The sequence below is a fragment of the Athene noctua genome, chromosome 4 (genome assembly GCF_965140245.1).
Source record: "Athene noctua chromosome 4, bAthNoc1.hap1.1, whole genome shotgun sequence".
Classification (NCBI taxonomy): domain Eukaryota; kingdom Metazoa; phylum Chordata; class Aves; order Strigiformes; family Strigidae; genus Athene; species Athene noctua.
In genome coordinates, this window is record NC_134040.1 from 35,284,592 (window position 1) to 35,296,764 (window position 12,173).

The following is a 12,173-nucleotide window of genomic DNA, read 5'->3' on the forward strand; positions in this document are numbered from 1 at the left end:
AACCAGGGCTCTGCTGTTGGAAGAAGGGCATTCTTCAAGATTCGTGTCTCTGAAATATTCCTTCTGATGGAACGAAGCTTTGCTCGAAGACTAAAACCTCCAAGCAGGGGTGTCGTATTATAATTTATAGCAAGAAATTTTGTCTATTATACCTTGATGATGAGGTTGGAACATGATTTGATCAGAACATACAGATTCCAACACAGATTTTAAGCAGGAAGCTGCACATCTATTGTTTTTATTGGGAAGACCTGCTTTCCTGTCAAAGCACTGAACATTCATCTGAGTAGTCTCAGATCTGTTAGATCTGTTACCCAGAGTCTTCTACTTAATGCTCGGAATTTATGTAGCTTCCAAAGAGACTCTCACTTCCTACCATGAAGGGGATGATGGCACAGTCAAGGAGCCCCCAGGTCTGTAGCAGATTTAGATAGCTGAAATCATCTTAAGTTCCACATTCACTCTGTGCATTTGGGGAAATTGTGATATTTTTCAAACCTATGTTAATTTCAGAACAGGTTTCCTGGATTGTGAGAACGGTTTAAAAAAAAAAAAGAAAAAAAAAAAAAAAACAAAAAAAAAAAACAAAACACCACAACAGAAACCAACAGAAAACAAAAACCTGCCAGAATCCCTCTCAGATTTATGCCCTGGAGAAAAATTCTTATTTCTCAGCTGGTGACTTTGCATGATTTACCACATCTTAGGAAGGCATTTCAGACTGGCAGCAGCTGTAACTGAAATGGTATCTGCCTCTGCTTCCACTGCTGCCTTTGTGAGGGACAGAACTGAGAGTCAAACGTTCCCTTAACAGTCTAACCTATGGCAGCAATGCAGAAATAACCCTGTTTCCTTTTTCCTCTTTGCATCATGGCTGGGGAAGAGGTCCAAAAGGAACCAGTTCACCTTGTCGCTGCTCTCCTTCCCTCAGGCCTAGAAGTCCATGCCTCCCTTCAGCCTCATTCAGTCTCTGCCACACTGGGAGTATCTGCTGGTGGCTCTTATCCCAGCCTTTTCGCTGCAGTTGAGGAGTGAAGTGGCAGGATGACATCTTTTACTTTATGAAGACATTTGTTTGCCCGGTAGATGATTCTAAGCTCTGCTGTTGCTAGAGCAAAACAATGTGATTGGTATGGCGTAATTCAAAGTGAATTTAAAATTACTGAAGTCAAATATTTTCTAAAAAGACCTGTTTTGAAGCAATCTGGCAAAGCTGACATAACCATGCTGACTTCAGTGAAGCTGCATTGGTTGCATCGCTTGAGGATTGGGCCCCGACTAGCCAAAGCATTTATTTTTAAATTCTAGCTTCTACTGGCATGTTCTTAGAAGTCTCTGTAGTTCTGTAACTTTCTAAAGTAGCTCACAAGTCTTATGCTGACTGCTAATAAAAGAGAAAATCCATTTCCATTTTTCAGTGTAATCTTTTTTTCATGTGAATCTATTTCTCATCAAAAGAAGCAGATGACTGGCCTGAAAGCTGGAGTTCTCTACTTATCTGTAAAGATGGAAGAAGACAAGTAGTGGCCTTTCAAGTTGTCCCATGTTGTCTGGAAGAACGTGGCCGTAAATCCAAAACTAATAGGGAGAAACCCAACACTCAGTGTTTCCCTGACCAAAAAATGTATTTTTTCCCAATGCCTGGTGAAGGGAAGTAGGTCTGATCTCACTCTGTTGGTAAAATCAGCAAGGAAACCTGAGACAAAGAAGCTTCTCCAAAGTGTCTGTGGAAGAGATATCTCACATAGCATTATATCCATGGCACCACATGTGAATTCAAGGACCCTGCATAAACCAGGACCTTAATTTCCAGCAGCTGTATTTTGTTGTTATTTAAGAGAGGAGTAGGAGCACTTCGCATCAATCTTAGCAGAGGACTTTAGCTCCTACAGAGAACGATGTTCTCCCCAGAAAACCTCAGTCACAAGAAAAAGGATACTTCCATAAGGGATTCTGTATCTTTTTTTTAAAGGACATAATCTTCCAGATGCTTCCCCTACATCTCCTTAGCCAGAGAGGATGCACTCATGCCTAAGATGCATTAGAAGATGTAAAGCTAAAGTCAGATAAGGAGAAAAAAAAAAATTTCCCTGGCATCCTTTTTTTCTGTAGCAGATGCATTGCTGGATTTTCTCTGCTTCACTGGCTTCAGTTTCTGTACCCAGAAGATACCTTTGGCTGAGTTCTTGGAAGACAGTTTCCCAGGCAAAAATACTGCATTACAGAGGCCTCAGATGATAAACAATTTGTGAGCCACCCGGCAGGGTAGTCACCGGAGATGCTGAAATAAAGAATTCTCAACCATGAAGGAGTACTCTTACATATAATTATAGAATAGTAGGTAAGCCTTTAGAGGCCAGAAAAAAGCAGAGCCAAACCAGAACATAAAGAATGAGATCTGCAGAACAAGAAACTCTCAAAATTATGTAGAGCACTCATTTCAAAATACAGAGATAAAAATAACTAAAATCAGAGATGCTTCTAATCAAGCAGTGTGATAGTATATTTAAACCTCAGTATGTTAATGACATAATTAAGCAAGAGGAATTGTTTAAATAACCCAAGCTTTCCAGCTTTCCCTCCTTTAGGGACACCTTTGAGGGACCCGAATTTCAGGAAAAGGGGTGCTAAACACTGTCTGATAGCCAGATCCTTCGAAGACACATCAAGCTGCCTATTAGAAATAAATATCACATGCTACCCAGTGATTTAAATACTGAGCTCCTCTGTTCAGTGACATGTTTTGCTCAATGGGTAGAAGACGGTGTTTACAAAATGCAGTTATGAACTATTCTGCTATCCTGTCTTGCAGGTTTTAATTGTGCCTTTATAACAAGTACTTATCAGACAATGCAGTATGTCTATATGAGTAAAGGATAAGGTATGAGGTTTTATGTGTAGCCATGCAAGAAGATTGCATAGTAGGTGCATAAAGTAGGCTCTCAAGCAGAGTATTTGAAAGTTTTACAGGACAGGACTGGAGTGATTTGGGGGAAGACAGCAAGAATTTTTCATTGTACTGATTCGGGTATGAATGGGTCTTAGAATCATCGCTATGCCTGAAATCTGTGGTTTTGCATCTACTGTATTGTAATTATTTACCGAGCACCTGATATACTTTGCTTTGCTCTAAAATGAATGTAGTGATGATGATTCTGCACACAAACTGGGAACAAATGTGCTGCTTCTGTTACGATCATTATGTTGTCTGAAACATTGGTCCATTTACTGCTTCTTTGCTCTTTACAATGAGATTAGATTTCATTCCTAACTCTAAAGATGCGTGTTAAAAACTTCTGTGCATATATCATTAAGATATACACAGTTTTGTAAAAGCCTATTGGAATATCTTGAAATATGCTGGCAAAAGTTCTCCGGGACTATAAACTAGTGCTGTGAACAAGATAAGGATTTCCTTTTGTAAGGATTTCTGAGTAGCTTTTGGGCTCAATCTTTAGTGGTGGCTCATGGTTCTCAGCAGACACAGAGGTAGTGGAAGTGTTTTTATACTGCTTGTATGTTCTGCCCTCACCAACTCACCAAGGGTGAGTCTGGCTTCTACCACAAGAACGAGCATCCCCCTTTGCTCAGAGCTTTGCTTTCTCTGGAACTTCCCCTGGGGCTTGTCCTGTCTTTAGGATAGAGCAAGTAGGTTGTGATATTTATTCTGCAACCGGGTGGGGGGTGAAGGAAAAGAACCCTTCTGGGAATTCTCCTTTGCATTCTGGAAACCTTGATTAACCAGCTGGGCAGATACTCAGCCTGCTTTGTGTTGCTGGAGAACTTTGTCTTCAAGTGAGAAAGTTTCAGGGTACTGAATTGGAAACATCATTTCCTTAATTTCTCTCTACCTTGGGTTGGAGTAGAGCCAGAAGTGAGAGGCTGTATTGAAACTTTGAACTAATATTTTGGATTTCATGTAAAATTTGTTGATGCTAAAGATAAAACTATAAACTAAAAACTGGCTGCTGTTTTGTTTAGGTTTCTTCATGTTTGAAGTGATCTTCTTGATGGCTGTTTTTCAAAGCTGATTTTTCTGTCACCAAAATTTGTGTAGAATTTTTGTGATCTCTAACTTCCAGATACACAAAAGACACAGTGTCATATTTTGGCCTTGAGAAAAACCCTGTTTCCTACCTACAGTCAATAATCCTACCTGACAGAGCTGTTATTTAAAGTTGATATTCAACAAATGGTTTGTGCAAAAGATATTGCTATACTATATTGTCTCAGACTAGTGTTTTTTCACAGTTAATGGAACTGAAAAATGTTAGATCAAGAGAGATTTCCATTTTTGTACAAATGTCTGGCCATGCCCAAACTAAGTGAGAGAGGAAGATTAACTTGTCTGAGGAGTGTTGAATATAAATAAGTAAACAATGAAAGTTATTAGTCAGGGAAAAAATTTATATTCCTATTCAGTTTTCTCATCCAAACCAGAAAAATCTTGCACTTCCCTTGTAGTGCCATAGTCTAAGTAGACTCTTTAAAAGCGTATAAAATAAATTCTGCTTCTCATTCATAAACTTACCCATCTGTGAAGCCCTAATTCAGAGAAACCTACCTGCTCAAATGTTTGCTGTAGTTCATTAAAGACTCCCATTTGTACACATTCATTGCCCTGAATAATATATACAGTATACTGATAGAGAACCAACTCTCGCTTTTACAATCTAAATTAAACAACTTTGTCTAATAAAAGAAGCAGTGTCTCATTTCTAACTAGGCCATAAGCCCTAAGGGTCTTGGATGTGTGCATTTATTTATTTATTTTTGCCAAATTGTCCTACAAGGATCTGAAAGCTACGTGAACTGGGCTGACTAAATTGTTTCTTTTTCTGCCTGCTTAGAAAGACTGAAGCAAGCATGGGCACAATTGTATTTGAGCAAATACTCATCCATAAACGTATTCTAAAATGCAACTGGATGATCTCCTGTCCTTTTCTTCATCCCACCTTCTAACCTTTCTAATCTTGAGAGTTCATCTCTATTATATGCGGCTCTTACAAATGCCCATGATTAATAACTACTGTGATTCATTAGCCTGCGTTGTTGGTATTGTTTCCCCAATGGGAGCATTTGCTATCTAGTGATAGTCCATGATTACTCTGCCTTGTGGAACAGTAAGATGCTTTCAATCTAATGCGCTGTCCATGTTTTAGCATAAAATAATATTAAGGCATCCACATAATGGAAACGTCTGAAGATCCATTTTATTAAGCACTGAAAGAAAATGTGTGTGTGTTTGTATGTGCAAGGGAAACATAATCAGCAAGTCTTTTTCACCAGAAACATAATTTCAGTAAGCATTTCATGTAAAGACACAGCTATTTTGTGGTATAGTTTCTTTGGATCTGAGGTTGAAAAAATTACTCTGTAGCCAGTATCTTACCTGGTACAATTAGCTTACTCAAATCATATATGGCCTATTCGATGTATGAAAAATAGAAAACAGAGGTAGGTTTACTGTATTTATTCCAGTTTGCGGGTATTTATTTTAAATGCAATCTACCTTCAAGTATAAAGCTGTAGTGCTCTTAAAAGATTACTGTTTCAAGTTACTTCACATACCTTAACAGAGCATGTAACCTTTTTACATTATATGATCAACTTTTTGACAGTGCAGGGCCAGCACAGCTAATGGAATAATAGCCTGCAGGGTCCAGCTAAATGATATACGAATATAATCAACCTTTGTGATGACTATTCAAAAGTAATCCCTTTAGCTTTCAACTGCAACATATATTTCAACCAGGCAAAGCCATATGAAGAAAATCTCTGCAGACTCCACTGATACAATATGGCCTTCATATCCCCACAGTGTGTTTGCTGCTCACAGTGAGTTTTAAATTTAAGGTAATGGCTACTGTATATTCATGCGAGCATAGAACAATACCTTTGATTTGTTGGAGAAATGTTACATTAGCTACCAAGGGCCCTATTCAGTAAACTTTGACACAACCCTTATATATGGTTTACTGCTTATTCTAAATGGAATATGCCTGATAAAAATGCTTTGCATGCCCAAATTGTACAAATTCATTAATCTTTATATTCATAAAACCTCCAAGTACAACTGTCTCCGTTCCAAGTGAACCTAGTCAGGATACATGGCTAAACATGTAGGCCCAATCTACTTTTAAAAAAGCATTGCATCCATTTTCATTTATCAAGACAGAAAAAAAAGTAGGAAGATCTTCTACAAGTGTGGGACGTGCATGTTGTTGGCAGTATCTTTATTCCTACTCCATTACATCATTCTACAGATTATACAGCTGAAAACAGCTGCATGACCTTTAAAAATGCAAGTAATTTTAAAATTACAATAATGGGTTATATCTCATCATCCACATTGCGACAACATGATAGTCTAGCACACCCTGCCAAATCATGGGGAGAGTATGAAGAATATGGTGAGGTAGTCTTGCTTTCTCTTTCCCTTTTATGACAGAAATACAGATTTGGCTAATAGTGAGTCTGAATATGTGAAATTAATTGTATTAAAGGGAAATACATGTAATGAAAACACTGCATTGCCTTATATTACTACTTTTGTATGTACAATATAACAAGAGTTCACTCGCATTAACAGCAGTTGCAAACATGATCTTGTTTGCCTATGTGTCCCTAAATACATGTAAAAACGTAACAGCACTGTTGCTGTCTTTTGTTTGAGGTTTTGTAGGATTTTGTGCCACTTAAGCAAGTTAGCTATAGTGGAAGTGTAGGAGAGGGTACGGGCTTTTCTTCTATTTGTCTGCCATGTCACTTCTTGAACCTGCAGAAAATTAGGGCATCCTCAGCATCCCACAGCTGGGAGTTCCGAGGATCAGCTGGCAATGCACAAAGAACCCCTTTGTCTCCAACCTCCCACTTTCATATATCCTACCTCATTCTTTTATTGGAAGAGACAGTGAAAAATGGTTCCTGGGTCACCTTCTGCATGCTACTCTCATTCTTACTTTCATCATCTCCTCAAGATATTGCCTTTCTTTGTTCAAAGTAGTTTCAACTCCCGAAAACAATAGTCCTCTTATGATTCTTCATCAATTCGTGGAGCTTTTCAGTGGAGTTCTTGTTTAATAAAGTCCCAACAGTCTCTGAAAAATGCAAAACTTGAATTTGAATGCTTTCCCATACAAGCTCAGGAACATGAGTGTTGCCTGTTTCATTTTCTTTATAATCTTCTGAGAGAATGGTGCCTAAAATTCCTGTCCTCTCCGGAGTTAGTGATCATTTTGGCTTCAGTCTTTGTAGGTGTGGCTTTCATTCTTTTATATGACTTTTCACTAATTATATTGTGTAAAGAACAAGCAGCTCTGCTTAACTTTCTCCCAGGAACATAGTGAAATAGTAAGATTTTTAGAAGTGTAATGATCTTTAGATAGACACATGAAATCAGCAAGAACAGAGATGCCAATTCTAGCTGCACTGAAGAGTCGACCAGACAATTTTATTCTATCAACAGCAGTGATAATATGTCAGGATAAACATTAATATGTATTAATAGTATGTAAATATAATTATGAGTAATTATATTTACATACTATTAATACATATTAATGTTTATCTCTGCATTTTGTGCAACACAGTAAGATAGGAGAATGCTTGATGGTGTGGTCTGTGGTGGTATATATGTATTATCATTATGAACATGAGATGCTTTTATTGTTCCCAAATAGCACAGGACAAACAAATGCCAAGAAAACATTTATGTCTCAGTATTCCATTAGTTATCCTTGATATGCTTCATATTTTCTGGGAGGGTAGAAATGTCAATCAGACAGTAACAGCTTGGTGTCTAAGTGTGAAGGCAAAAGGCCAAAAGGTGCATGAGAAAAGCAGTTTATACTGTCATTCCCCACACATCCGCACCATTTTTTGTGAGTGTCACTGTATATAAGATACATGCTGTCAGAGACACACTTTTATGTGTATTTACCTGCAAATGTGTATATATACCTAGTCACATCTTGGGCTTGAGTCACCCGCCTGTCTTGCACCACTTTTTCAACAATGAGCTTCCACTGGAAAGAGCAATAATGCTACACTGAGCTAGCTGGAGTGGGGCAATGTAGTTCAGACCCCCGGTTAGCACTTCTGAACTACATGAAGCTCTCGGCTGCTTCACAGTGGGAGTTCCTAAACCAAACTGAGAAGTTCTAGACTGTGCAGCTGTGAGCAGAGCCCCTTGTATTCAGTTAGGTTTTATTACATTTTTATCTGGACATAGTCTGCTAGTAAAGGGATTTCCATTGATGTACTTTAGGCCTGGTTTCAGAAAATGTTATCTGGAATAACTACGTTGTTGAATACAGAGTAAACTGCTAATGTACATGTTGCCCTCATACAAATTGAGGCTTCATCTGGTAATTTATGCTAATTCTCAGATATTCTTCATAGGTTTACTTATCCTATTTTTACTCGCATACAACTATGGATGAAGTCCTAGTTAGCAATTATACTTAATAAAAGCTTATGATATGGCAAAACATAAATTTTATTGAGTGGTCCAGTAGTTTACATCTGTTCCAGACATCGTATCAGCAGAGACACTGCTTTGAACATTATTTTTCATCTCCACCAGAACTGGATTCATGTATTTATTACAGACATGAATTAAATTTGGGCACCATATAAGCACTATTGGTATTGCTGCGACTGAAAAACAGAGTCCAGTTTTAGGCATCACAGTGCAAAGACGTAGTGACAAATTGAGGAGGGTCCAGCCAATGATTATACAGAGGCCAGAAAACATGAGCTCCTTTCAAACAGTGAAGAGACTGTGTTTGCTTAGCCTCAAAAAGAGCAGATTAGAGGAAGGAAAATAGCTTCTCGGGCTGTAAGGAGTTATTATAAAAGAGGACAGTGTTCCTTTGCTCTTCCTGTCTACCAAAGAAAAAAAAAAATCAGCTTAATTTGCAATAAATATTTATCTTAAGTATTAGAAAAGAAACTGAGCTATAAGATTGTGAAGCACTGGAACAGAGAGATTAGGGATGTTGTGAAATGGCCTTCATCAGAAGCCTCTGAGAATAGATTTGACAAATAGATGTCAGGGATGGACTAGATAGATGTGCACTTTCTTCATTTGAGGAGGTGAACCAGATCAGTAGTTCCCAAAATAGGAAACAATCCCCCAGGGATGGTGTGGTTGTAACTAGGCAGAGGGAGGGAGTCACTGGGAACAGAGCAGGTAGTGCAGCTAGGAGGTGGGAGTTCAGTGAGGAAATGGAGCAAGGAAGGAGCAAGGCTGAGCATCACAGATCATGGGAGCAAACGAAGCGTGTGGCTGCCAAAAGCAGCAGAGCTAAGCCATTGCCTCCCAGCCACCTGCTCTTTTGATCACGTCCCATTAGGAGGACCCCACTGGGAGGTGGCAGCCTTACTTGTCCAACTTCCTCACCCTGCTCTTGCTTTCTGCACTGCTCACTTCTTCCCCTGGATAGTCTTCTTACTGTCTGTCATCTTTCAGTACTGTCTTTGCCATAATCTTCTCCCAAACTGGGTCCCCAACTGGTCCCACCTGGACCTATCCCGCAAAATCGGCCTGTTTGAGAACTGCTGCACAGGAGTGAAAGAAATAAGAACAGAAATCCCTGTCAGTTCTGCATTGTTAGGCTTATATCTTATGTGGCTCACCTCTGCGTTGTCTTGGATTTCCTTCTCTGGTGACTTTTTACCATATTACGTGTTTTTCAAATAAACCTTCTAATCTCTTTTAGAATGTTGTAAGTCTAAAGCACTAATGCTTTTTTTTTTTTTTTTTTTTTAAATAACAGAACTTGATATAAAAACAAGTGCTTCAAAGCCCTTGTGAACCTCTTCCAAAGACACCAGTTCTAGCTCCTTCCTGGTACAGTATTTGCTCTTAATCCATAGTCTTTATACCAATATGCTGATTTTTGAAAAATGTCATTGGTATCAAAATTTAATCTGATTCTGACAGGCAATTGCACACCATCTCTGTTTTACTTTGTCCAACTAACAATATTTTTCTTGCTCATAAATGAACAAATTCACACTTGTTCAGCTTTTTTACTTGTTTTGCCAGTTTTAGATTTTAATTGCCTTTGATCATGTAATTACTTTTAATTTATAGAAATAAGCCTTTGAGATAGAAATAAAAATCAAGATGCTGAACCCAAATATAAAACATGTAGATATCAAAGTATATATAAACTCACAACTTTTTTTTTTCTGTTTGTCATTATAGAGAATGCCTGCCTGCTTACTTACAGAGAAGCTGATAGATGTATCATGAGTACATGATACAGATCCTTGAAGAGTCATGCAACAAAGTAGGAATTTCAGTAGGAATTCTGTCATTTAAATGGGAGCCCAGTGTTGAAGTATAAATATCTGAGAGCTCTAAGTTCTTTTATGACTGGTGTGGCTTCAATGCATGTTCAATGCTTTTAGCAAAAATAACTGGTGTCATTGAAATAAATACAAAATAAAAAGAGTAATATAGAATAGAAAGTTTGCATTTTGTGTTCCTAATGCTTATTGTCTTCCAAAGTGTCAAGATCCTCCTGTTAAGACATTAAACATCCTTTATGCCTGCTGAATGGGAATCCAAGATGCTCAATACCTTGTAAGATCAGGTTCTAAATGTGTCTGGAGTGCTTTCTTTAAACCCCAGATTATTGTCCCTTGCAGAAAAAATAAACTACAAATTGATGCCTTATTCCTAGGGTTGTCAGTGATTTTAGCATCTACGCTTAACAGTTGTGGTTCAAGTGTAACTTGAATAGAATAGATCCAGCCTGGGTGGCACACTATGGTGCAGTTTTGATCTAATCTGTAACACAGGTTGGACCCAAAATATAACTAAATTTGTTTAAAATCTGGTTGAGCACACTCATGAAACTGTTGAAAGCCTGTACAATCAAAGCATCTGAAATGCCATTGACAGTCTCAAGTGCAACATCAATCTATAGGCACAGCTGAAACAACTATATTTAACAATGAAAGTGCATCTAGTAGAATACCTGCATGTCACATTTTCAAAACTGAACCCAAAATTCCCCTTTTAGCAAAGCTTGTGTTCATTCACACAATCAGGTAAACTAAAATTCTGCCTAGGTTTTTTTTTGATAAATAATCTGAAGCACTGATTTCGGAGTGTATGTGGAGAATTGTCTCCCATTTTGAGCTGATGAAATTCTTGACAGTGGGTTCTCCACATGACCCACAGCAGCTTGACTTCTGTGGTCTTCACAGTCCTCGCTGTTGGGCCAGAGAAGAGATAGAGGACAGAAGATGGCAGTTATCACTTTGCAAAATATTCTTAAAAATATGATTTGGAACCTTTGAATTTTATTTAGGAAAATTAATAAGCTTTCACAATTTCACATATTAGAAACCTGTTCTTTCAAACTACATAAACACAGCTTTGTGAATCCCAACAGTCAACCGTTCCTTTCTTTAAACGAAGGTTTCCGGATTCAGAGTTTGAAGCAAGGTCCATTAGACCTGTAATCAGTTTTTATGACAGTCTTTGAGCAAGGAATAGCTTTTGTCATAGTAATATTTCACTGGTTTTCTTCAGGATTGCAATCTGAGTAACAGTTTGACATGTGACAATAGGATTTCTCCCTCTTAAGGTATGGTAAAAATGTATCATTAACTAGCTCTTATTAGGTCATTTTTGATCAAGATGCTGAGTACATGCAATGTAAATACAAATACCTCAATAATTTTATTCTTTTACTTAGAGGTGTTTGTTGTCTGAACACCAAGGTTATTACAGCAACATTCATTTAGAATGTTTTTATAAGGCTGAAAAGTTGTATAAAAATGTTCCTACATGAAGTTATGCACACACATAAGCATAGAAATCTCTGAGTGTTAAAAAGAGGTAAACATTTTATGAAAACCAGGAAGAGAAACAGGATCATAAATTAAATATAAACAATAACAGTATCCAGTTTGCCCCTTATATTTTAATGCTATTGATATGAAATACAAAAGACATCATAAAAACAGCACAATTTTGCAAATACCTCAAAATCACATTAATCTGCAGACTCTTCTAATCTTGATAAGTATAGCTGGACTGCTTGTGAGAGGTTGCTATTTTTAGATAGTTGGAATTTCTTCTCAGAATATTGTCAAAATAAATGTCGTATTTGGATTTATCCTTCATAGTAAAAGAAAATATATGAAAC

The 12,173-nt window shown here is 37.7% G+C and overlaps 1 protein-coding gene across 1 annotated transcript in view; it reads left to right on the plus strand.

Moving 5' to 3' along the window:
• Positions 1-10,337, plus strand: part of TTC29 (tetratricopeptide repeat domain 29) — a 139,890-nt gene extending 129,553 nt beyond the window's left edge. Inside the window, exons 10-11 of the mRNA XM_074903860.1 lie at positions 9,783-9,856; positions 10,217-10,337. Of these exons, the coding sequence (XP_074759961.1) occupies positions 9,783-9,820 (38 nt within the window). The 3' untranslated portion in view covers positions 9,821-9,856; positions 10,217-10,337. The remainder of the gene's footprint in view (positions 1-9,782; positions 9,857-10,216) is intronic.
• The last annotated feature ends 1,836 nt before the right edge of the window (positions 10,338-12,173 follow it).